General features: G+C 47.6%; 2 protein-coding genes across 3 annotated transcripts in view; both read right to left on the bottom strand.

The window, feature by feature from the left end:
- The window catches only part of LOC308160968 (thrombospondin-type laminin G domain and EAR repeat-containing protein-like), a gene marked incomplete at both ends in the record, with an annotated part of 35,948 nt that extends 34,561 nt beyond the window's left edge, over nucleotides 1–1,387 (bottom strand). Inside the window, one exon of the mRNA XM_080534891.1 lies at nucleotides 1,283–1,387. Coding sequence (XP_080391017.1) covers nucleotides 1,283–1,387 — 105 coding nt within the window. The remainder of the gene's footprint in view (nucleotides 1–1,282) is intronic.
- Nucleotides 3–27,274, bottom strand: ube2g2 (ubiquitin-conjugating enzyme E2G 2). Of its 2 annotated transcripts, XM_080533852.1 has the most exons (7): nucleotides 27,255–27,274; nucleotides 27,103–27,152; nucleotides 26,798–26,833; nucleotides 26,257–26,302; nucleotides 8,977–9,095; nucleotides 3,746–3,886; nucleotides 3–1,644 (listed from the first exon to the last, which is right to left on the bottom strand). In XM_080533852.1, the coding sequence occupies exons 2-7, from the start codon at nucleotides 27,143–27,145 to the stop codon at nucleotides 1,532–1,534; spliced, it is 498 nt and encodes a 165-aa protein (XP_080389978.1). In that variant the 5' UTR covers nucleotides 27,146–27,152; nucleotides 27,255–27,274; the 3' UTR covers nucleotides 3–1,531. The 2 variants fall into 2 exon arrangements, with proteins under 2 accessions (XP_080389978.1, XP_080389977.1); XM_080533851.1 differs by having other exon boundaries at nucleotides 27,103–27,268.

Raw genomic sequence — 27,274 nt, 5'->3', positions numbered from 1 at the left:
AAGAATCTTAGTCATAGTCCCAAAGCTACTTTCATATTTTTCTGCCAGTCATTCTAACAAAAATATATGGTGCAAACGAGAACTTGGACAAGATGGCGATTTCTTCCTTCCTTCCTTCCATCCTTCCTTCCTTCCTTCCTTCCTTCCTTCCTTCCTTCCTTCCTTCCTTCCTTCCTTCCTTCCTTCCTTCTACCAGTAGTGTCGTCATGGTTACAGAGACACCCTGTAAAACACTAATAAAACAGGCTAAATCATAATGATCTTAATATCCACTTCATTTAAACACTCAACAAAGAGAGGCCCTAGAATGACCCTAGAGTCCCTTAACTGAATGACCCTAGAGTCCCTTAACTGAATGTCGCTACAGCAAAACAGAAAGAAAAAAAAAGTGGACGTGGATAAAAATATATTCATAGTTTTACTCTGTAAAATCACATTGTTGTCCCTGACTCAAACACCAGAGAAGAGTCGTTTGGGTTTGTCACACATCGTTGACGACAGCCGTAAATTTGATCTCCTCTTATCAAACAAAAGTCCTCTCTCCCACAGAAGGGTGGACTACGGAGATGGATTGGACACACAGCACCTCTGCTTATAAGTACATGTTGCAAAGTGAAGTGAGTGGCATTCTTGTAATAGTGTAACACTGCTAAAAATCATTCCTTTGGAGAAAAATAAAGTGCTTTGAAGAGAGAGAGAGGCAGAGAGAGGTTGAGAGAGAGAGAGAGAGAGAGACAGAGTCAGAGACAGAGAGAGAGAGAGGTTGTGAGAGAGAGACAGAGAGAGAGAGAGAGGGGTTGAGAGAGAGGGGTTGAGAGACAGAGAGAGAGACAGAGAGAGAGAGAGGTTGTGAGAGAGAGAGAGACAGAGAGAGAGAGACAGAGAGAGAGAGGGGTTGAGAGAGAGGGGTTGAGAGAGAGAGAGAGAGAGAGACAGAGAGAGACAGAGAGAGCGAGAGAGAGACAGAGAGAGTCAGAGCGAGAGAGAGAGAGAGAGACAGAGATAGAGGAGACAGAGAGAGAGAGAGAGAGACAGAGAGAGAGAGAGAGAGAGAGAGACAGAGAGAGAGGAGAGAGAGAGAGACAGAGAGAGAGGAGACAGAGAGAGAGAGAGAGAGAGACAGAGAGAGAGAGAGAGAGAGAGAGAGAGAGAGAGAGAGAGAGAGAGAGAGAGAGAGAGAGAGAGGTGTTGACGTGGTGTGTAACGTGTTAACTGGTAATATGAGTCCAGATGTTTGGGTGCAGCAGGACTCTTGTTGGTTCAGACCCAGAAGCTGTCAGACACAGGAGGAGGAGGAGAGGTTCTGGTCTGCAGGACCGCAGGCTCCCAGGTCCCTCCCATCGCTGCTGCTGCTACCAGAACCTCCTGAGAACCTCGAAGAGTTCATGGGTGAAATGGAAGCGGGCAGAAACATTGCGCATCACCAATAGGTCCAGCCGGGGGGTGAGGGGGTAGGGGGTAGGGGGTAGGGGGTGGGGGTGAGGGGGTAGGGGGTAGGGGGTGGGGGTGGGGGGAGTGGATGACGACGTCATTAGAGACCCAGGGACTTGCGCACGATCTGTTGAGCGAGGGAGTAGAACTGGCTGCGGTCTTCACGCCACATCTTGGAGGCGTCCACGTTGGCGCCGCTCTCATCGTTGGGCTCTGGGGGGGAGGGGGAGAGGTCAGAGGTCAACAACATCAACATCCTGTTTTCTTTACACTTTTTTGGGGTTACGGTTAAAGTTTTTTATTTTAGTATTTATTTTTCTAGTTCTTTAGGGTAATAATAATAATAACCTTTATTTGTATAGCGCTTTTCCTGCAAACGTTGCAGCTCAAAGTGCTCCAATCATTATATAATCATCATTTGATGATTTAGTAATTTAAAGGCAATATTAAAAAGATGGGTTTTTAGTCTTGACTTGAACATATGTGCTGAGGTTGCATCCCTAATGTAAACTGGCAGTGAGACACAATCAGGAGCATAAAATGAGAATGCAGCCTCACCAAATCTCTTCTTTTGTACATGTGGTACACAGAGAAAACCAGCGTCAGAAGACCTGAGAGCTCTATTGGGCTGATATGCTAGCAGAAGACCTGAGAGCTCTATTGGGCTGATATGCTAGCAGAAGACCTGAGAGCTCTATTGGGCTGATATGCTAGCAGAAGACCTGAGAGCTCTATTGGGCTGATATGCTAGCAGAAGACCTGAGAGCTCTATTGGGCTGATATGCTAGCAGAAGACCTGAGAGCTCTATTGGGCTGATATGCTAGCAGAAGACCTGAGAGCTCTATTGGGCTGATATGCTAGCAGAAGACCTGAGAGCTCTATTGGGCTGATATGCTAGCAGAAGACCTGAGAGCTCTATTGGGCTGATATGCTAGCAGAAGACCTGAGAGCTCTATTGGGCTGATATGCTAGCGAAAGGTCTGAACATATTCTCTGATCCCTTGTTCCAGACAGAGAGGCCTCTCTCCAGGAGAGAGACAGGGGGTGGGCGGGGCTCTCTCCTGGGGAGGGCGGGGTCCAGCAGGTAGAACAGGACACACCCACGCTCTTCTCATCACCTCCATTATGTGGCATCAGTCTTTGTGGCAGAAATCTGATACCAAACAAAGCCTCTCCTCTCTCTACGCCTCCTAGCCTCTCTCTACACCTCCTAGCCTCTCTCTACACCTCCTAGCCTCTCTCTACACCTCCTAGCCTCTCTCTACACCTCCTAGCCTCTCTCTGGGCCTCCTAGCCTCTCTCTACGCCTCCTAGCCTCTCTCTACACCTCCTAGCCTCTCTCTACGCCTCCTAGCCTCTCTCTACATCTCCTAGCCTCTCTCTGGGCCTCCTAGCCTCTCTCTGTAGCCTCTCTCTACACCTCCTAGCCTCTCTCTGGGCCTCCTAGCCTCTCTCTGGGCCTCCTAGCCTCTCTCTACACATCCTAGCCTCTCTCTGGGCCTCCTAGCCTCTCTCTACACCTCCTAGCCTCTCTCTGGGCCTCCTAGCCTCTCTCTACACCTCCTAGCCTCTCTCTGGGCCTCCTAGCCTCTCTCTACACCTCCTAGCCTCTCTCTACACCTCCTAGCCTCTCTCTACACCTCCTAGCCTCTCTCTGGGCCTCCTAGCCTCTCCCTACACCTCCTAGCCTCTCTCTGTAGCCTCTCTCTGGGCCTCCTAGCCTCTCTCTGGGCCTCCTAGCCTCTCCCTACACCTCCTAGCCTCTCTCTGTAGCCTCTCTCTGGGCCTCCTAGCCTCTCTCTACACCTCCTAGCCTCTCTCTACACCTCCTAGCCTCTCTCTACATCTCCTAGCCTCTCCCTCACCCCCTTCCTTACCCCCTTCCTTACCCCCTCCCTCCCCCCCTCCCTCACCCCCTCCCACCCTCCTGAGACACCCCCCCCTCCCCCTACCTCACCCTCACCCCCCTCCCTCCCTCCCCCCTCACCTGCCAGCATGCTGACCACAGACAGGAGGATCTTCTCTACGCTCTGCACAGGGCTCCAGCCCTCCAGCCCTCCAGCCCTCCCGCCCCGCCCCCCCCCCCTCCCTCCCTCCCTCCCTCCCCCCCTCCCTCCCCTCCCTCCCCTCCCTCCCTCCCTCCCCCCCTCCCTCCCCTCCCTCCCTCCCTCCCTCCCTCCCCTCCCTCCCCTCCCCCCCTCCCTCCCCCCTCACCTGCCAGCATGCTGACCACAGACAGGAGGATCTTCTCTACGCTCTGCACGGGGCTCCAGCCCTCCCCCTCCCTCACCCCCCCCCTCCCTCCCCCCTCACCTGCCAGCATGCTGACCACAGACAGGAGGATCTTCTCTACGCTCTGCACGGGGCTCCAGCGCTCGGCGCTGCTCTCGTAGCCCATGGGGTCGTCCCCGGGGGCGTGCAGGATGGAGATGCACACCCGGCCGTCTGGGTAGACTACACACAGGGGGGGGGGGGGGGGGCAGACACACACACAGTTTCCAGCCAATCAGAGTGTTGTTGCTAGGTAGAACACGACATTGGAACACTTGGTGGAACTCTAGGAAGGTGGTGGAGTGTTCCGGAACTCTTTGGCAGTTGGTGGTTTAAATAGTGTTTCTTTCCTCCAGGATTTTTCACACGTAATTTCACCAAAAACTAGAGGGTGGCAACAATTATTATTTTTTAAATAGCGGTTAAGTCATTAAAGCCGAGCAGGAGATTTTGTATAGAAGGTGATCAAATACCAATATATCCTACAGCTGCAGCGGAACATGCGGAACATGCGGAACGCGCATTACACACACACACACACACACACACACACACACAGAAAGATCAATACGAAGTAGGCCTACATGAGAGTACACGCACAAAACCGGCTAACGTTACTCATTAAAATCACAGTGTGACAGTCAGATGGAGCATTCCATCTAATGCTATCAGTTGAGTTAATGCTATCAGATGAGTTAAAGAAAACCAACTCGATTTTAGAGGCAATAGATTATTTTTGCCCCGCGCATATTGCTATGAATAGTTCGAAGCTAGGTGCTTGCACGTTAGGTGCGAGAATGCTCGGTTAACCCATTAGCGGGAACATTATTTGTTTCACAAAATAGGCTGATTTAATTGACCATGAACATCAGAGACATACATTACGAATGTTCATTTAAAATACTCTGGTATAAGAACATGAACCAGAGAACAGCGGAAAATGCAATAACCCACAGTCGTCGCTGATGATGTTGCATTTTCGATTAGGATACGTTTACGGGATTAAAGGGACCGGTGACGGGCGAAGAGAGAAATCCAAATGTTCCGCTAAATTCGGACCAATCACAAAACTGTTTTGAAAGCGCGTCGCCTCGCGCCGCACGCCTGTTGAGAGCGATTCAGTCTCGATTGCAGTGCGAACACAAACGACGAGGTTCATTGTAACATTGTAACACATATTGTAACTAACATCGCCCTAAATCGTAACGAAATGTAGGTCTGGAAGCGGCCTAATTCTAGCTTCAATCTGCTTTTTTTCTGTTCTCCGGTCATAATAACTCGCTGCCTTTCTGCGCAGCCTGAATCAAAGTGGACTGTCTGAATCAAATAGTGGCGGAGGAAATTCATTCGTGGCGGCCCGCCACGAATAAATGCATATAGAGGAAACACTGGATTGATGCTGGGTGAAGCTGCCTTGCAGGCCGTCAGACACACACTTACATTTACATTTTTATTCCAAAGCGACTTACGATCGATACATTTGACTAAGCAAGTGAGTCATCAATCCACCAGTCGTAGCAGGAAGAGTAATCTAGCTCAGACCAGGGGCCATTGGCAGTCTCTGTGATAGAAGAAGAAAGAAAGACCCCCCGTCCCTCCCTCCCCTCCCTCCATTCCCTCCCTCCCCTCCCCTCCCTGCCCTCCCTCCCTGCCCTCCCTCCCCTGCCCTCCCTCCCTCCATTCCCTCCCTCCCTGCCCTCCCTCCCTCCCTCCCTGCCCTCCCCTCCCTCCCCTCCCTCCCCCCTCCCCCCTCCCCTCCATCCCTCCATGCCCTCCCTCCCTTCCCTCCCCTGCCCTTCCCTCCCTCCCCTCCCTCCCTCTCTGCCCTCCCTTCCCTCCCTTCCTTCCCCCCCTCCCCTGCCTCCCCCCCTCCCTCCCTCCTGGTGGTCGGAGAGTGATCTGGGCCTTGCTATCTGATGATGGTCCTAAAGCTCTCGTGTCTGTCAGCCCTGGAGGTCTGATAACACAGCCTGGCAGGAAGCTGCTTATCTGGGACTGGTGGGTGGGGGGGGGGCACTTTATCTGGGACCTCTTCCCTGAACGAGGGGGGTGGGGGGCACTTTATCTGGGACCTCTTCCCTGAACGAGGGGGGTGGGGGGCACTTTATCTGGGACCTCTTCCCTGAACGAGGGGGGGGGGGCACTCCACATCCACATCCTCTGACATGGTGGATGAGGAGAAATGTTACAGTGGCAGAGATAAACCGACCATGATATGAGGGCTGTGGGGGTGTGGGGGGGGTGTGGGGGGGTGGGTAAGATGCTGTGTTCACACAGGTGTGTGAGTCTCACCTGTTGAATATGTTTCGTGTCCACCCCCGCCTTGAGAAACTTAACGAGGGATTAACACCTTTATATTAACACCTAATATGGACGTTTAACACCTAATGTGGATGTTTAACACCTAATATGGACGTGTAACACCTAATATGGAGGTTTAACACCTAATATGGACATTTAACACCTAATATGGAGGTCTAACACCTAATATGGAGGTCTAACACCTAATATGGAGGTTTAACGCCTAATATGGAGGATTAACACCTAATATTAGTAGTGCTGAGGCACAAACATGTACATTTCAAGCCTGCAAACTGTGACACTTTAAATAACGTGAAAAAATACTATTGTGCAATATGACAACCCTAGTTGTCTATCTGTGCAGTATAGTACAGTGGATTGTGTACATTGCCTTTATTTATGTAAACCAGCTCCTTCCCTTCTTGTGATTTTTTCTTTTTCTAAAAGTGTTTTTTTTCCCCTTTCCTAACACCAGGGGAGCCACCCCTCCTAAATTTCGTTGTTTGGTACCTGTACTGTAGCAATGACAATAAAGTCCATTCATTCATTCATTCATTCATTCATTCATTCATTCATATGGAGGATTAACACCTAATATGGAAGTTTAACACCTAATATGGACGTTTAACACCTAATATGGAGGTTTTAACTGTCTGTCTGCTTGTCTCCCTTTGTTACGATGTTCCCCCCAGTCTCTCTACCCTGGGGGGACCCTGCCCTGTCCGCCCATGTATCATGTCGGCCACACACACACACACACACACACACACACACACACACACTGGCTCTTTGCCAGCAGAACATAATAGAAGGGCTGGGTTAGTGTGTGTGTGAGTGTATGTATATGTGCATGTATGTATGTATGTATGTGTGTGTGTGTGTGTGTGTGTGTGTGTGTGTTCAGGTGCTGTCCTTGGTGTGTGAGTGACTGAGAGGTGAGAGCCCTAGATTGCATCAATTGTGATGCATTCATTTCAATTGCTTAATTTTTCAGCCAATCAGAGTGTTGTTGCTAGGTAGAACACCACATAGAACACTTGGAACTCTAGGTGGTGAGTGTTAAGCCCAATACACACGGCGTGCGATTTTGTCGCACCGCGAATTCGATTCCATTGTTTTGAATGAGACAATGCACACGGGGTGCGATGCGACATTGTCGCACGACAACATTCGATTCTCCATTCACACACACACACACACTTCGGTGGTGTGAATTGAGAATTGAATGTTGTCGTGCGACAAAATCGCACGCCGTCTGCATTGGCCTTTACAGAACTATTTGGCAGTTGGTGGTTTAAATAGTGCTGACCACCTCAGGTTGATGCTGGGTGAAGCTGCCAGTCAGACACACACTTACATTGACATTTAGTTGCACTCGATCAAATTTCAGGACCCTCCTTTCATGACTTGTCCTAGATATGTGCGTTCTACCACCCAGTATCCTTACATTCTCTAAATCACATCAGGATAAGCTAGTATGAAGATATGTTGCTGTTTTTCTGTGTAGGAGGCAGGCTAACTTACAAGTGGCCAACTAGTGGTCGTTGTGTGTAAGTAGCAAGTTAGCATTTTAAAGAGGTGGCTCTTATGGTAGGTAAAAAGGGCACGGCTGTTCCAGTGTTAAAGGCTCCATGTTGTGGTGGCGGGGCTTTCTCCAGGCCCACCTGCAGCTGGAACGCACTCGCCCCGATCTCCTGTAGCTTTAATGTGTGTCAATACCCATCAGAGCCTTGATCTAACTCTCTACCTACCTTGATGTGGGCTTTCTCTCTACCTACCTTGATGTGGGCTCTCTCTCTACCTACCTTGAAGTGAACTCTCTGCCTTCATCTCTTGGTCTCCCCCCCCCCCCCTCTCACATCTCTTGGTCTCCCCCCCCCCCTCACATCTCTTGGTCTCCTCCCCCCCCTCACGTGTGTGTGTGTGTGGACCTCCTCATCACCTCTACCCCCCTGTACAGACCTCCTCATCCCCTCTACCCCCCTGTACAGACCTCCTCATCCCCTCTACCCCCCTGTACAGACCTCCTCATCCCCTCTACCCCCCTGTACAGACCTCCTCATCCCCTCTACCCCCCTGTACAGACCTCCTCATCCCCTCTACCCCCCTGTACAGACCTCCTCATCCCCTCTACCCCCCTGTACAGACCTCCTCATCCCCTCTACCCCCCTGTACAGACCTCCTCATCCCCACTGCTCCCCTGTACAGTTTGTCTACTGTAAATAAAACATTTGTTAAAAGTAATTCCTCATTCTTCTAGCATGGTGACTGCCAATGGCCCCTGGTCCTAGCATAGATTAGTATTTCTTATGATGACTGATGACAAAGATCTGTCCTACGACAGTCTAGTCTCGTCCCCCAAGCCAGAAATTTGGCGTGATCAGGGTAGTAGTACCCTGACTGACCTGTAGAGGCAGCCATGTGCGACAGGGCAAATAAAGTGAAGAAGAAAGAAAAGAAGAAGACTCGTCAGTCAGCTCGCTTCTTGATTGGCTACATTCCATCCCACGTGACGTCACAATCGGACTCGGGAGTTGTCAGTTTCGTCCACACACACAAGAGGACTTTTGATCGTAAATATTGAACACGTTTCATATTTACGATCGTCGGCCCCGACCATTTTCCGAGCACATTGTCGGGAGAAATGGACTCTTAACACACCTCACACCACAGGATAATCTAACTACCTACCACACTAACTAACACACCTCTAACACACCACAGGATAATCTAACTACCTACCACACTAACTAACACACCTCACACCACAGGATAATCTAACTACCTACCACACTAACTAACACACCTCACACCACAGGATAATCTTGTAGGATCATCTTTAGAGCCGTCCGATAATCGGGCGTTTGCTATCCTTGGTCGGAAGGGGGGAAATCGGACCACAATCGGCCAGATTATCTTTATGTGTGTACCAGGCTTTACTGTAACACTTCACAGGTGTAAAGGTAACTTACTGTTGGGGTGGAACATTTCACAGGTGAACCTCATCTTGGGGGGGCTGAGGGGGTAGTCTGAGGGGAAGCTGAGGATGGCGGGGAACACCCCCCCCTCGAAGCACGTGTCCTCAGGACCCCTGGGGAGGGAACAGCACCGTTACACACCTTTAAGACTGTAACATTACACACCTTTAAGACTGTAACATTACACACCTTTAAGACTGTAACATTACACACCTTTAAGACTGTAACATTACACACCTTTAAGACTGTAACATTACACACCTTTAAGACTGTAACATTATACACCTTTAAGACTGTAACATTATACACCTTTAAGACTGTAACATTATACACCTTTAAGACTGTAACATTATACACCTTTAAGACTGTAACATTATACACCTTTAAGACTGTAACATTACACACCTTTAAGACTGTAACATTACACACCTTTAAGACTGTAACATTATACACCTTTATAAATGTTCCCAATAGAGCTCTCAGGTCTTCTGCTAGCATATCAGCCCAATAGACAGGGGTGCACATAACTTTTTGGGGCCAGTGCTCAGAGGAGCACCTAGGGATGCTGCTTGGTGCTCCCCGAGCTCGCGAGTCACGACCCGTCCCACAGGATGGATAAAAAAGGGATACATGGATAACTTATATTAGCAAAACGACATTTATTCATAAATAAAGATGAACGAACAAATGATTGTGTGCAAAACAAAAGAAACAAATGCAAAATCAAATGACTGCTCTTTAAGCATGAAAGTCTGTCAGACTCCCTCTTTAAACATCTCTTTAAGTACTAACTGAATGTCTGTTCTTTAAACACAATGAAATCAACTGACATCTCTTTAAGCACTGCTCTGTTCTGTAAACACTGAAATCAACTTTTCAACAAAAAGTTACAGCCTAAGCATTTATTTATGCTACAAGCTTAATCATCATCATCATCACTGCTCTCTTGACTGCTGTAAGTTATCACTGTCCTCAATTTCAACCATGGTAGAGGATGTTGTAGGCTATCACTTTAAATAGCTCATTATTTTTGATTGTGCAACAAAGTCTTTTTTTTCTTTTTCTAATATAATTCCCAACCATATTCCCTGGGTCAGGGGTCTAGGTGCGATAATGAAGCTGTAAAATAAACGTCTGAACGTTTGAAAGCTTCAGAGAAAAGAAACGTGAAGTTCCTTGGTGTTATTTTTCCTTTTAGCGACGAGTCGTTCGGGACTGAATTGTCACGTGTCGGCGTGATAACCGTGCGATATGCGATACGCGGAATGAAAGTACAAGTTACGATACTTTCCGAATGTTTTCGTGAGGGGAGTCGCCGTGGTCGTTGTGATGGCGCTTGCAGTGATGCAGCAGTCAGCAGTCAGCAGGTGGATTTTGAGGAAGTAAATTCCTCTCCCAGCGCTCCCAGCTGTTGGTGCGCAAGAGCGCGTTCATGCCGCTGATCTTCTGCGCAGCATGCATTTTGGCGACGCATGCGCACTGGCGCACCAGTTATGTGCACCCCTGCCAATAGAGCTCTCAGGTCTTCTGCTAGCATATCATCCCAATAGAGCTCTCAGGTGTTCTGCTAGCATATTAGCCCAATAGAGCTCTCAGGTCTTCTGCTAGCATATCATCCCAATAGAGCTCTCAGGTCTTCTGCTAGCATATCAGCCCAATAGAGCTCTCAGGTCTTCTGCTAGCATATCAGCCCAATAGAGCTCTCAGGTCTTCTGCTAGCATATCAGCCCAATAGAGCTCTCAGGTCTTCTGCTAGCATATCAGCCCAATAGAGCTCTCAGGTCTTCTGACGCTGGTTTTCTCTGTGTACCACATGTACAAAAGAAGAGATTTGGTGAGGCTGCATTCTCATTTTATGCTCCAGATTGTGTCTCACTGCCAGTTTACATTAGGGATGAAACCTCAGCACATATGTTCAAGTCAAGACTAAAAACCCATCTTTTTAATATTGCCTTTAAATGACTAAATAATTAAATGATGATTATATAATGATTGGAGCACTTTGAGCTGCAACGTTTGCAGGGAAAGCGCTACACAAATAAAGTTATTATTATAAGACAGTAACATTCTTAGGCTTCGGTTTCCTTGACAACAGCAACAAGAGGGGAAAAAAACATTTGCAATAGTTATAAAAAATATATAATAATATACCGTAATCTCCATATCTCTCTCCCTCCATCTCTATCTCTATCTCTATCTCTCTCTCTCTTCAGAGACCCATTCTCTCTCTCTCCCTCCCTCCCTCCCTCCCTCCCTCCCTCCCTCCCTCTCTCCCTCTCTCCCTCTCTCCCTCTCTCCCTCTCTCCCTCTCTCCCTCCCTCCCTCCCTCCCTCTAAATGCCCCTCCATCTGCTAAAGTGTTTTATTACTGGTGCATTGCTCCCCCTTGCTAGAAGATACAAGTCTGGAGGAGAGGAAAGTCTAGAAGATACAAGTCTGGAGGAGGGGAAAGTCTAGAAGATACAAGTCTGGAGGAGAGGAAAGTCTAGAAGATACAAGTCTGGAGGAGAGGAAAGTCTAGAAGATACAAGTCTGGAGGAGAGGAAAGTCTAGAAGATACAAGTCTGGAGGAGAGGAAAGTCTAGAAGATACAAGTCTGGAGGAGAGGAAAGTCTAGAAGGTCAACTGGCGATGGGAACTGTAGCCAGGCGGTTATGGATAAAAAATAAAATAAAAATACTTTAAAGACGAATTTGACGTCTTTCTCATTTCCGAGAGATGTCCAGAAACACCAGCAGCAGTCACATTTTTGTGAGGTGATTTTTTTTCCTGGAGAATCCTGGCTGGCTGGCTGGCTGGCGTGGTGTGAGAGAGATGCACGGTTGCGTTTGCTACGCTAACAGACCCGTATGACACTGACACCCGTATGACACTGACACCCGCATGACACTGACACCCGCATGACACTGACACCCGCATGACACTGACACCCGCATGACACTGACACCCGTATGACACTGACACCCGCATGACACTGACACCCGCATGACACTGACACCCGCATGACACTGACACCCGTATGACACTGACACCCGCATGACATTGACACCCGCATGACACCGAATATGAAACGGATATCCTGTAGGCGAACTGATTCCACTAGGCTTGATTGACAAGAGTGCTAAAAAGGTTTTGAATGGAGCCTAAAAAAGGGCTAGCGCGCTAGGCTAGGTTTTGAATTTCAAGCTGTTGAGTTTTTCCTCACGGCTAACTTGATATATATTAGTGATACATCACCTCTATCACGGCTCTCATCTGCACAGATCCTCCAACCACACCGCCCACAAAGCTACGGACATTTACATACATGAAACCCCATCTCTCTCTCTCTCTCTGTCTCCATCTCCATCTCTCTCTCTCTCCATCTCCATCTCTCTCTCTCTCCATCTCTCTCTCCCCATCTCTCCCTCTCTCCCCATCTCTCTCTCCATCTCTCTCTCCATCTCTCCCCCTCTCCATCTCTCCCTCCCTCCCTCCCTCCCTCTCTCTCTCTCTCTCCCTCTCTCCCCATCTCTCCATCTCTCCATCTCTCCCCCTCTCTCTCCATCTCTCTCTCCATCTCTCCCTCCCTCCCTCCCTCTCTCTCTCTCCCTCCATACATACATAAAACCCCATCTAAACCTCTTCACAGAGTTCTCCTTTGCATATGTAGCAGGCAAATCGTCCGTGTTTTATTTTTGGCTCGTCAAGTCAAGCAACCCCCCCCCCCCCCCCCCGTCTATTCTGGGAGGGTGTTCAGTCAGTGATGTGAGAGCCAATCATATCTCCCCATCTCATTTCCCTGAGAGGTGAAACACTGGGGACAGCTTCCTTGTTTTGATTGGCAACAACAGAAGCACTTAAACAAATCAGACAGGCTGTGATCAGCTGAGTTACAGCTGGGCCGATGATATCTACCCCCCCCACCCCCCCCCCCACCTACCTACCCCACCCGCGCCCCTCGTTCCTCTCACGACCGCTGCACTGTTCCAGGGACCACAGCCCCCCCCCCCACCCGACTCCACAGCCCCCCCCCTCTCCTCTTCCACCTCCACAGCCCCCCACCCGACTCCACAGCCCCCCCCCCCTCCTCTTCCACCTCACAGCCCCCCCACCCGACTCCACAGCCCCCCCCCTCTCCTCTTCCACCTCCACAGCCCCCCCACCCGACTCCACAGCCCCCCCCCCCTCCTCTTCCACCTCCACAGCCCCCCCACCCGACTCCACAGCCCCCCCCCTCTCCTCTTCCACCTCCACAGCCCCCCCCCCCCCCACCCGACTCCACAACCCCCCCCCTCCCTCCTGTTCCACCTCACAGCCCCCCCACCTGACTCCAACCCCCTCCCCCCTTCCCTCCGGCCCCCCCCCTCCCCCCAGGCTCTAATACCTGGTCTGGTCTGGGGAGACAGAGAACCGAGAACAGAGAACAGGCCAACAAAGCCGTCCCCTGGCGTCCGGCGGTGTCCCTGTGGTGTCCCGTTCAGGTGGAAATATCAGGAATTATAAAGCGTGAGGAATGCCGCCCCCCCCCCCCCCCCCGCCCTTCTCTGACAGTGCTTCCCAGGGTGCTGCATAAAGACAGGAGAGACGCCGCGCGGGTGAAATTGAAGGGTTGGTCCGCCGCGCTGGGGGAGGACAATTACAGTATGGAGGACAATGTGCATTAGCATGACATCAGGGTTAGGTAGCTACACCTCACCATCCAGGGGCTGAGTCTGTGTGTGTGTGTGTGTGTGTGTCTGTGTGTCTGTCTGTGTGTGTCTGTGTGTGTGTGTGTACCACTCAAAAACAGACACACTCCCTGTGTTCTCTTTAGCAACACAGCCCATTCGTGTAAATTCTCTTCATGAGACATACCCATATCTTGGACATAAAATTAACATCGCAGGAGAGTGGAAGGAGCAAGTCAATAACATCCTGACTGAGTTCACTTCCAGGCTGGACTTGATAGACAGTTGTCCTCTGCCACTAACTATGAAGTTAGAAGCCATCAGGCAGGTGGCCCTGTCCAAAGTTCAGCACCTCTTCTCCAATGTCCACATCCCCCAGAAAGTGCTGTGTGAAATGAACAACAAGACTGTGAGCGTAGTGCGCAGGTGGCTTGGACTCAATTCACACAGCACCCGTGACATCATCTTTCATCCCCAGTGGGAGGGAGGGCCAGGGGTCCCCAATAGGGATGTCCCGATCCCACTTTTTCACTACCGATACCGATACCGATACCTGGGCTTCGGGTATCGGCGATACCGATACCGATCCGATATTTGTATAAATTTTTTGACCCCTGAATTTTTTTTATTTTTTTTTTCCTAACACCAGGGGAGCCACCCCTCCTAAATTTCGTTGTTTGGTACCTGTACTGTAGCAATGACAATAAAGACCATTCATTCATTCATTCATTCAAATACCTCCCCAGTATATAGTCCACACCAACAACAGTTAAATTAAAGACTGCCAGCCTTTATTAAAGCAACAAAAATAGTACTCTGCAGTACTCAGTGACCACCTCTCTTAAAACGACATGGACTTTGCTTTTGTTAATTTTCCATTCGAGCAGCATCTCCTCCATGGCTGCCTTAATGGAATCCCCAGTGTGTGAGCCACGGAACTCACGGGCATGCAGCACCGCTTTCTTGAAAGTAAAATCAGAGTCTATCCAGTGTGCTGTGAGACTCAACAACGACATTGGACACACGTCTGAGCTCCAAATGTCCGTTGTGAAGCTAATAGCATCGACATTCTCCAATAGTTTGGCGAGGAACTCACACACTTCATTGTGCATTTTCGGGATGGCATTTTCGGTTATATAATGCCGACTGGGCAAAGTATAACGCGGCTCTAGGTGTTCAATTAAACTCCGAAACCCCACATTCTCTACCACCGAAAGTGGTTGGTCGTCGAGCACAATAAACCGAACCAATTTCTCCGTTATTGCTTTTGCAATTTTGCTGTCTGGGGGGAGTTTCTCTCGCATCTCGCCAATGTTATGTTCAATAACGGAGTCGAACTCAGAGCTTGTAGTCGGAGCTGGCAACTCCATTTAATCAAACACGAGTGTAACACAAAACGTAATACGGCACATGTCGTAAAGCCCAAACTGTCGTAAACACAGACGTAACACAGACGCGGATCGGGCACGCGGATCGGAGCCTTTTTTTTTTCTGGTCCGATCTCCGATCCAGCATTCAGGACCAATATCGGGTCGATATCCGATCTCAGTATCGGATCGGGACATCCCTAGTCCCCAATGTAGAATGGATCTACACCAGCATGAGAATTTCCCATCTTCTCAGGATGCTTAACAACGACGACAAGGACGTCTGGGAGCTGGCCCGCTCCTACATGTTCCTGGACCTGAGGAGAAGGAAGGTCCCAGTTGCCAGGGGGGCGGAGCCCCACTTCCTTGGGTTCAAGAGGAAACCCAGCGGAAAATTGGACACTCATTCCGCTGGTTTTGGAGTTTGGTCTGATTGGCCAGACCTGAATGACCTCTGTGTCCGAGCCGGGGTGTCCCTGGAGTGGGTGCGGTCTGACTCTGAGACTGTTCGGGTCTCAGAGAACTGTATATCTGACCCTCTCACACAGGTCAGGGCAACAGCCTCCTTTGCTGGACAGAGCCACCAGCTAACATCTAGAGGGGCCAGACGGACTCTCATGGACCTTCATCAACATCAACAACAACAACAATGGACTGGTCTGAAACTCCAGGGAAAACTGGCATGTCTTCCCACAGCTGATCACTCTGTTTCCCACTCTTTTCTAAAAAACACTGCACTCTTGGTCTTGGTGTTCCTAACCTATTATATTACCATTATGCTTTCACTCTCAGGCACATGGCACACTGGACTCTGCCTCCAGAGAGAGCCCCCCCGTGGTTCCATATTGAAAGTGCAATCTGCACCCCTCTGGCACTCAGGTGCTGTATCACGGCCAGACTAACCCAAGAGAATCGATCGCACCCTATTGTATCCCATATACAATGGGTTTGGAAGAGAGTTGCTTACATCTTTAAATTTGACCCCTATCTTCACCAGTCTGCTGGGATCTGGCTGAATCCCAAGCTGTGTATAGATAAATCGCCCTTCTTTTGGAAGCCCTGGTTTCAAAAAGGTATCGAAGTTCTAGGAGACCTATACCAGGATGGAACGCTAAAATCTTTTGAGGCTCTTAGAAGGGAATTTGATTTACCACACAATCAATTCTGGAAGTATTTACAGCTAAGACACTTAATGGTGCAAACATTTGGCTCCCCCACAACTGCCCCACCTAGTGGTGATACACTTGAATGGTTTCTGAACATCTTTGGACTAGGTCATGAAGCCTCTGCTTACTATTCAAGGATCCTAGTGGCCTCAGACCCAAACATATGGTCCCTTAAACTAGCATGGGAAACAGACTTAAATGTATCATTTACAGAGGCAGAATGGGGAAGAATTCTCAAGAATGGGAAAAAAATGTCAAGGGAACTCCGAACGAGACTGATCCAATTCAAGATTATTAACAGAATCTACTGGACACCATCAAGGCTACATAGAGTGGGTCTGGTCGACAGTTCGGAGTGCTGGAGGTGTAGGGACAGGAATAGTACTCTAGTGCATATGCTTTGGGGATGTCCAAAAACCCAGGAGTTTTGGCTAGCCATCCATGGTTATCTGGAAAAAATTGTCGGCCTTGACATTCCGTTCACCCCCAGTCTTTTTATTTTGGGTGACCCCACAGCATTAAGTGAGGTGACTCCACCACTCGCCAATTGGATCCAGACAGCGTTAATGCTAGGACGGAAACTATTAGTTAAAGAGTGGAAGGCCTCAACAGCACCAGCACCGTCTCTGTGGCACATTTCTCTTGGGCAGCTGGCAGCCCTAGAACAATTATCATATAGGCTGCTAGATAAGGTGGAGGAATACCGCTTGAAATGGGGGCAGTATCACGCATATATTGAGAAATAATGGCAACTCCAGCTCATGTAAATAGCAATATTTTTATTTATTTTTATTTATTTTATTTAATTATAAATAATATCCCAAATGTAAAAAGTGAAAGTAAACTGCTATAAGTATGATTGTTAGACAATGCTGTAGGTTTACATTGCTGTACATCACCTTTATGTTTTGTTGTGTCTATTTTTTGTCTTTTTAATTTATTGTTCAATGTCAACTGTTACGTGTAATGGATGTTTGTTCATTGTCTGTTAATTGAAAATAATAAAAAACTATTAATCATTAAAAAAAAAAACACTGCACTCGATGAGGACATTGTCATATTCACAACCAAGGCCAGATTACAAGTCCTTCCTACCAGACTCAACCTCTCTATTTGGTTTCCTTCCACTCAGGTTCCTCATTGCTTGCACCACACCACAGAACAGGTTACAGAAACACTATCACATATCTTGAATGGCTGTTATGTTTACAAAGGAATGTATATAGCACGTCATAACAGAATTGTGAGCCTTATAGTAAAGGACATATCACTCCACTTCCCAGTCACAGTGAAAATGTATACACATGCTTGTGTCAATGCATCTATGTTCAATTTCTGTAATGACCAATGTCACTTTTCACAGTTGTCTGCTAACACACCAGATGTTATTGTTGTTAATGAAGAGTCCAGAGAGGTGTCTGTATTAGAGGTAGCATGCACCTTTGATATAAGCCTAGAGGAAGCCTTCATGACTAAGGTCATGAAATACCAGCAGCTTGTAGATACCATCTCAGAGCTAGGCTATAGGTGTACGCTATTAGTCTTTATATTTGGCAGCCTTGGACATGTGCACAGATTGGTTGTCAGAGGACTACGTCTACTAGGAATGTCCAAGGGAGAAGCAAAAAGGCTCAGCAAGTATTGCTCTGTCTCTGCGATTATTGGCAGCCGCCATATATGGCGGAGACGGTGTTACTTGTACCCGTGAGTCTTGTCCTGTTGTATGTGAAAGACATTGTCCATGTCTGTTTGTGAATGCATCCCATCTGTGCCTTCAGTATTTGTGTCCCTGTATACTTGTCTCTATGTGGACATAAATAAATGATTAAAATGTGTGTGTGTGTCTGTGTGTGTGTGTGTGTGTGTGTGTGTGTGTGTGTGTGTGTGTGTGTGTCTGTCTGTCTGTCTGTGTGTGTCTGTGTGTGTGTGTCTGTTTGTCTGTCTGTGTGTCTGTCTGTCTGTGTGTCTGTCTGTCTGTGTGTGTGTCTGTGTGTGTGTCTGTCTGTGTGTCTGTCTGTCTGTGTGTGTGTCTGTGTGTGTGTCTGTGTGTGTGTCTGTGTGTGTGTCTGTCTGTGTGTCTGTCTGTGTATCTGTGTGTCTGTCTGTGTGTCTGTCTGTGTGTGTGTCTGTCTGTCTGTGTGTCTGTCTGTGTGTCTGTGTGTGTGTGTGTGTCTGTCTGTGTGTCTGTCTGTGTGTCTGTCTGTCTGTGTGTCTGTCTGTGTGTCTGTCTGTGTGTCTGTCTGTGTGTCTGTCTGTGTGTGTGTCTGTGTGTGTGTCTGTCTGTGTGTCTGTCTGTCTGTGTGTCTGTCTGTGTGTGTGTCTGTCTGTGTGTCTGTCTATGTGTCTGTCTGTCTGTCTGTCTGTCTGTCTGTGTGTCTGTCTGTGTGTCTGTCTGTGTGTCTGTCTGTGTCTGTGTGTGTGTCTGTCTGTCTGTCTGTCTGTGTGTCTGTCTTGTCTGTCTGTCTGTCTGTCTGTACGTAGTACCTGAGGTCTCTCACGCCGTATCGGGAAGAGCGTCGCTTGAATACAGTTGCAGTAACAACACTTTTATTACTTTCTATTCATTTCTATTCATTGTCTTATTATATTGTTAAATGTTTATTTTCTATATACTGTATATATATATATATATTTTGGTAAAAGAACATAATGGTACCATCCTCTTTCCTGTATTTGCACTGTTGACTCCACTGTAGAACGACTACCATCACTTCATCACTTTAATCACTAGTTATTAATACAAGTCTACAGTGAGACAGTCAACAGTAGCAGTGAGACAGTTAACAGTAGGGCTGGGTTAAAAAATTTGATTTCCCGATTCTGAATCGATCTTCATTGAATGAGCGATTATCGATTCATAAATCCCGAGTTCGATCTTTCATGTTTTTTTTTTTTTTTCTGCTTGCAGCTTCAACCCGCAACGAGATCTCGTGGCCAGATTTCGCGCTACAAGAATTTATCATATCTCACGCAACGTTTATGTATATAAAATTATGACGATAGAGATGAGCAGGACAAAAGCAAAGCCATATGCAAGCTGTGCGCAGTGGAGGTTAAATTTAGTGGAAACACCACAAATCTACGGAACCACTTATTGAGGCATCACCCTGACGTGAAACATGGAAAAGCGGATCCGAAACAAGCCTCGCTGATAAAGACGTTTGGTTGCAAATTACAATCAAATTCTCCGCGTGCCCAACAAATGACTACAGCGTCGTCAGTGTCGTCAGTGTACTAGAAGCACGCTACGTGTTACCGACACGCAAACAGTTGAGTGAAGTGATAGTCCCACTCCCAGACATGTCCGCGCAGGTGAAACGTGACATCGCAACTTCACTTCAGCCAGCAGAGAGAGTTGCCATAACGTGTGACAGCTGGACATCCAGAGCAATGGACTCGTACCTGACAATCACTTGCCACTTTATCAGCGATGCTTGTTTCGGATCCGCTTTTCCATGTTTCACGTCAGGGTGATGCCTCAATAAGTGGTTCTGTAGATTTGTGGTGTTTCCACTAACTTATTGTTACTGTATACTACAGTATTTTAATAATCATTGATTTTCCAATTATGTTTATTCCTGAATAAAATCTTCCAATCTCCAAAAAGTGAGAAAGCAGTAATGAAGGGCTTTAGTTTCATGGACATTATGGTTTACAATGTGTTTTTTTGTTCCCCAAAATACCCTCATCTATTGCACTATTTTCGTTTGAGTTTTGCATTTTTATTTTGTATATATATATATATATTATGCAAATAAGCTATTTGAGACAGTCCTGAGGGATATGTGATGTCTTGTTTACCGATAGGCTATGTTTGTAGCCCCTTTATTTACACTGGCTGCAGTAAAGCATGTTAAAAAGCACTTTTTGTAGTGTCTGATTTAGCAAAATGTTGGTCAATGATGTTCATTTATGTTCCAATAAGAAGTACATTCATGTAACTGCTTTGGAGTCAATTCTTAATGTAAACATTGATATGTTTAACATAATGCTATAAATGGTTCCTTGAACCATTTATAGCATTAGTTCTGAGAATCTCTTCATATTCAAGGAAAATTGATATTGTAACTAAATCGAATCGGAATCGAATCGAATCGGGAGCTGTGAATCGGAATCGAATCGTTTTGGGAAATCAGTGGCGATACCCAGCCCTAGTTAACAGAAGCAGTCTGCAGTGAGACAGTCAACAGTAGCAGTGAGACAGGACAGTTAACAGTAGCAGTGAGACAGGACAGTTAACAGTAGCAGTGAGACAGGACAGTTAACAGTAGCAGTGAGACAGGACAGTCAACAGTAGCAGTGAGACAGGACAGTCAACAGTAGCAGTGAGACAGGACAGTTAACAGTAGCAGTGAGACAGGACAGTCAACAGTAGCAGTCTGCAGTGAGACAGTGTGACTTTCTCAACTGGTGTGTGTGTGTGTGTGTGTGTGTGCGCGCGTGTGTGTGTGTGTGTGTGTGTGTGTGTGTGTGTGTGTGTGTGTGTGTGCGTGCGTGTGTGTGTGCGTGTGTGTGTGCGTCTTCCTTTTCAGACGTGTAATGTAGTAAAGCATTTAAAAACTGGAAGTCTGGAACTACCAGTTAAATGAAGAACCATCAATGAATCAATGAATCAATAAAGCTCTGAGAACAAGACTAGTTCAGTAAAATTGCTTGTCAGAGTGCCAGTGAGTCTACCCTCACCTCAGCATGTCCAGGACGCCCCATGGAGACAGAGACACCTACAGCTCAGGAGGAAGCACTGCAGGATCTGGGGGCCTGAGCTGTTTTTCTGCCGTTTTCATTACAAAAACCAACACTGCTGTCAAGTCATGTCTATTTATATAGCACATTTACAACGACAAAACAGCCGACAGATAAACAGATAAAACCCTAGTAAAAGAAAACAACAAATAAAAATTCACAAAAACTAAAACAAGCTGCAATACAGAACAGAAATAAAAGTGCAGAAAAGTGCAGTGCAGGCTCACCTCAGGTCAAAGGTCAGGGAGAAGAGGTACGTCTTAGCTAAGGTTTTAAAAAGCCTCGACGCTCTGGGCGGATCTGACGTGGAGGGGGAGGCTGTTCCAGAGCCTCGGGGCGGCCTTAGAGAAGGCTCTGTCCCCTCTGGTTCTGAGCCTGGTCCTAGGGGCCTTAGAGAAGGCTCTGCCCCCTCTGGTTTTGAGCCTGGTCCTAGGGGAGGCCTTAGAGAAGGCTCTGTCCCCTCTGGTTCTGAGCCTGGTCCTAGGGGCCTTAGAGAAGGCTCTGTCCCCTCTGGTTCTGAGCCTGGTCCTAGGGGCCTTAGAGAAGGCTCTGTCCCCTCTGGTTCTGAGTCTGGTCCTAGGGGCCTTAGAGAAGGCTCTGTCCCCTCTGGTTCTGAGCCTGGTCCTAGGGGCCTTAGAGAAGGCTCTGTCCCCTCTGGTTCCGAGTCTGGTCCTAGGGGCGGCCTTAGAGAAGGCTCTATCCCCTCTGGATCTGAGTCTGGTCCCTAGCTCAAAACCAGAGGGGACAGAGCCTTCTCTAAGGCCGCCCCTAGGCTCTGGAATAGCCTCCCCCTCCATGTCAGATCAGCAGCAGCTGGTCAGCTGACCTCAGGGCTCTGGATGGGGTATGGTGGCGCAGGAGATGGGCTAGGTACGGAGGTGCCTGTCCGTTAAAGTGATTTAAAAACAATCATAAGTCATTTAAAATCAATACGGAAGTGGCCGGGGAGCCAGTGGAGTGAGGCCAGGATGGGTGTGATGTGGTCATGTGATGTGGTCATGTGATGTGGTCATGTGATGTGGTCATGTGATGTGGTCACGCTTCTTGGCAGCATTTTGGACTAGCTCGCTTTTTTTTCTGCTGTCACAAGGTTTTCAATCCACCTCAATTAACTATTTGTCTGCCATTTTTACTATACTATATGATTGACATTATTTGTGTGTGACTAGTCCCAAAGCACACCAACAACACTGGCCACACAGTGTTGTCCTCGATCCACCTTAATGAGCGTTAAGACTGGATTAAGAGTCTCCTACTCATAAATGTACCATCAAACAGCCAGAGAGGGGGGGGAAGGGGTAGTCAGAGGGGGGGGGGGGGGGTAGTCAGAGAGAGAGGGGGGGGGGGTAGTCAGAGAGAGAGAGGGGGGGGGGGGGTAGTCAGAGAGAGAGAGGGGGGGGGGGGTAGTCAGAGAGGGGGGAGGGGGGGGGCTCCCCAGGCTCAGTCAGACAGTGTTCTCTGAGGCTGCAGAGCGCAGGGACTTCACAGGGCCGCAGCAACAGACACTCAACATGTTACCTGGGGAATTCCCCCACAACACAACCACCAAACGCAGCGACTCACAATTAGAGATTAACAGAGACAAGTCTCCCTGGAGTAATTTAGGGCTGAGTGTCTTACACACTAGTGGTGGTGTTCCCAGGTCTTACTCAAGGACACACTAGTGGTGGTGTTCCCAGGTCTTACTCAAGGACACACTAGTGGTGGTGTTCCATTTACATTTACATTTTTGGCATTTAGCAGACGCCTTATTCCAAAGCGACTTACAATCAATACATTTGAATACTAAGCATGTGAATCAGCAGTCCACTATTCGTTGCAGGAAGAGTACTCTAGCTCGGGCCCGGGGCCACTGATAGAAGGAAAAACCTTTACCTATTATCGCCTTCTACTAAAACTTTTTTTATTATTTTTTTATATTACTGGAGAAACTGAGAAACAGTACAAGGGGGGGCAGTAGAAGTTCTTAGGGACACAGTAGAGGGGAAAGCGGGTGTCTTTAGGAGACGTAGTGGTGAGGGTCAGAAGATGTCTCAGGAGGAGCAGTTAAGATGTAACCTGAAGAGATGGGTCTTCAGTCTACGACGGAAGATGGGTAGTGACTCTGCCGTTCTGACAGCCATGGGGAGCTCATTCCACCAGCGGGGAGCCAGTGTTGTGAAGAGACGTGATCGGGCAGCCCGACTGCTGTGTAGAGGAGGTGGGGCCAGTCGGCCAGCCGAGGTGGAGGAGCGGAGTGAGCGGGCAGGGGTTTGGGGGGTTACCATTTCCTTCAGGTAGGCAGGGGCTGTCCCTTTAGCTGCCTGGTATGCAAGCACCAGGGTCTTGAATCTGATGCGAGCTGCTATAGGGAGCCAATGCAGGGTGCGAAGGAGAGGGGTGACATGCGAGTATTTGGGGAGGTTGAATACCAGCCGGGCAGCAGCATTCTGGATGAGCTGCAGAGGTCTAATGGCTGAAGCGGGGAGCCCAGCCAGGAGTACATTGCAGTAATCCAGGCGGGAGATGACCAGTGCCTGGGTCAAGAGTTGCGCTGCCTCTCTGGTAAGGAATGGTCGTATCCTTCTGATGTTGTAGAGGAGGAATCTGCAGGAGCGAGCCGTTGCTGCAATGTTCTCCGCACAGGATAGTCGGTTATCCAGGATCACTCCAAGGTTCTTGGCTGTCAGGGAGGGGGTTACAGTAGAGTTCTCCACTGTGATGGAGAAGTCTTGGAGAGGGCAGGCTTTCCCGGGGATGAAGAGGAGCTCGGTCTTGTTAAGATTGAGCTTGAGATGGTGGTCAGCCATCCAAGTTGAAATGTCAGCGAGACATGCTGAGATACGGGTTGCCACGTGTACATCAGACGGGGGGAAGGACAGGAAGAGTTGAGTGTCGTCTGCGTAGCTGTGGTAGGAGAGCCCATGTGAAGAGATTACCGAGCCAAGAGACTTGGTGGAGAGGGAGAAGAGTAGGGGCCCTAGGACGGAACCCTGGGGAACTCCAGTGGAGAGGGTTCGTGGAGAAGATAGCGATTCTCTCCAGGTCACCTGGTAGGAGCGGCCCGCCAGGTAGGAAGAAAACCAGGAGTGTGCGGTGCCAGAGATGCCCAGGTCTGAGAGGATGGAGAGAAGGATCTGGTGATTGACTGTGTCAAAGGCAGCAGACAGGTCAAGGAGAATGAGAACAGAGGAGAGGGAGGAAGCTTGGGCAGAGTGGAGGGCTTCCGTGACAGCAAGGAGCGGAAGCAAGTCTCAGTGGAATGCCCAGCCTTCCCACTATCATCATCATCATCATCATCATCATCATCATCATCATCATCATCATCATCATCATCATCATCATCATCATCATCATCATCATCATCATCATCATCATCATCATCTACTACTACTACTACTACTACTACTACTACTACTACTACTACTACTACTACTACTACTACTACTACTACTACTACTACTACTACAAGCTACTACTACTACTACAAGCTACTACTACTACTACTACTACAAGCTAATGTAATAAAAATTACGTTTTATTTGCATAGCACTTTTTCTGCAAACGCTGCAGCTCAAAGTGCTCCAATCATTATATAATCATAATTGAATTATTTAGTCATTTAAAGGCAATATTAAAAAGATGGGTTTTTAGTCTTGACTTGAACATATGTGCTGAGGTTGCATCCCTAATGTAAACTGGCAATGAGACTAGGGCTGCACGATTTGGGGAAAAAATCGAATTGCGATTATTTGGACAGATATCGCGATTGCGATTAATTTGCGTTTTTTTTTTTTAAATAGGCAAAAAAAAAAAAAAAAAAAAAAAAGGACGTTTTTGTAAAGTGTGGCCATATCTCCGGCTAGGAAGGTCGTATCAACGTGCAGTTTGTTTGTACGTCTTCAGGGGACTTAGAGGCTCCCTCCTCTAGCACCCCCACAAGTGCTGATATAGGTTTGTGGTGTTGCCTCTGGATGTAGCGACTGTTCCACGACAGGTCGTGCACAACACCTGTTTTTGTTGCACATCAGTCGTCCTAAATCCGAAATACTTCCACACAACAGAAGTGCTGCTTTTCTTCGGGACTAAAACGTCCAACGTTGCTTCTGGTTCTGCTGAAGCCATTATCCACCATGAATGTTGCTAGCTACCGAAACGTGGGCGTTTCACGTGCGATGTTGTTGGTGTGCGTTCATTGACGTTGACGTTCATTGACGTTCACGTCCATTGTTGACGTTCATTGTTGACGTTCATTGACGTTGACGTTCATTGACGTTGAATCCGACGCGCTGTATGACGTATCCCATACGGGTAGTGGTGGTCTAGTGAGTTGGACTTGTGATCGGAAGGTTGTGTGAGTTCAAATCCCGCCTGAAACCACACCACTACTAGTGTGCCCTTGAGTAAGGCACTTAGCCCTCAGTTACTCCAGGGGGAATGTCCCTGTAATTCGTAATTGTAAATCGCTTTGGATTAAAAGCGTCTGCTAAATAGCAAAAAAAAAAAAAAAAAAAAAAAAAAAAATCGCGGGCAAATCGCAGGCTTTGCGATTAGCTAATCGCATCATTTCAAATCGCGATTTCGATTTAAAATCGATTAATCGTGCAGCCCTAAATGAGACACAATCTGGGTGCATAAAATGAGAATGCAGCCTCACCAAATCTCTTCTTTTGTACATGTGGTACACAGAGAAAACCAGTGTCAGAAGACCTGAGAGCTCTATTGGGCTGATATGCTAGCAGAAGACCTGAGAGCTCTATTGGGCTGATATGCTAGCAGAAGACCTGAGAGCTCTATTGGGCTGATATGCTAGCAGAAGACCTGAGAGCTCTATTGGGCTGATATGCTAGCAAAAGGTCTGAACATATTCTGGTGCTGTGCCAGTGAGAGCTTTATAAACAAGCAGAAGGATCTTGAAATCTATTCTGAACTTAACAGGAAGCCAGTGTAGAGTCGCTAAAATAGGAGTTATATGAGCTCGTCTGCTTGTTTTGGTTAAAACTCTCGCTGCTGCATTTTGGACTAATTGCAGCTGGCCAATAGCTTTTCTGAGAGAAGACCAGAAAGGAGACCGTTACAATAGTCCAAACGTGTAATAACATAAGCATGCATTAACACTTCTGCATCAGCTTGCCGGAGAAAATCTAGACACCTTCCTTCTTCTCAACGTGTTGGCTACATCTGTACAGTCCTACACTGAGCATTAACATACAGGTGTTACCTAGGTCACCATTTCTGCGTGACAACTGACACAGTTTGTTTAACATGAATACAACTAAAGGAGTGATTGGTGGTCGCTGGTTGTAGTGGTGCAGGATGGATGACCATCACCGGACAGAGTAGAAACAGCAGACGTCATTGAGACACTTACATGATCAGAGCCTCCCATTCAAAGAAGTTCTCCTCGTTGGCAGGACCTGGTCAACGCACATGAAGGACATGATGAGGGACGTCTGGCAACAGCTCAACACTGCACACACACCACTCTGACTAAGCAAGGCAGCTAACGCATGACCTGATATGATCTTACTATGAGACGGTTTGTGTTATAATAATAATAATAATAATAATAATAATAATAATAATAATAATAATAACTTTTATTTGTATAGCGCTTTTCCTGCAAACGTTGCAGCTCAAAGTGCTCCAATCATTATATAATCATCATTTAATGATTTAGTCATTTAAAGGCAATATTAAAAAGATGGGTTTTTAGTCTTGACTTGAACATATGTGCTGAGGTTGCATCTCTAATGTAAACTGGCAGTGAGACACAATCTGGGCGCATGAAATGAGAATGCAGCCTCACCAAACCTCTTCTTTTGTAGGCCTACATGTGGTGTTATGAATATATATGTATGTATGTATGTACTGTATGTATGTATCTATGTATGTAATATGTCATATCTCACCTGCAACTATCCCCTCTGGTGGGTTGAGGGTGAGCTCTGGGACAGGGAAGGAAGACAATATGAGTGAATATGAGAGAGAGACAGACAGACAGACAGACACACACACACACACACACACACACGACACACACACACACACACACACACACACAGACAGACACACACACACACACAGACAGACACACAAACACACACACACAAACACAGACACACACACACACACACACACACACACACACCACACACACACACACACACACACACACACACACACACACACACACACACACACACTCTCTACTCACGTTTGTACTCGGCCATCAGCCTCTTCAGCGCAGTTCCAGCCATGATAAAGCTTTAGAATAAAGATATATAGATCATAAACTAACTGAATATAGATATAGAGATATATAATATGTGTATTTATATAAACTAACTGAAACAGGGAAATACAAACAATCACTCCTGACTTCTCCG

This window comes from Nansenia antarctica (assembly GCF_963989245.1).
Source record: "Nansenia antarctica genome assembly, chromosome: 6".
NCBI classification, from domain to species: domain Eukaryota; kingdom Metazoa; phylum Chordata; class Actinopteri; order Argentiniformes; family Microstomatidae; genus Nansenia; species Nansenia antarctica.
This window is presented reverse-complemented; position numbering and strand designations above follow the sequence as displayed.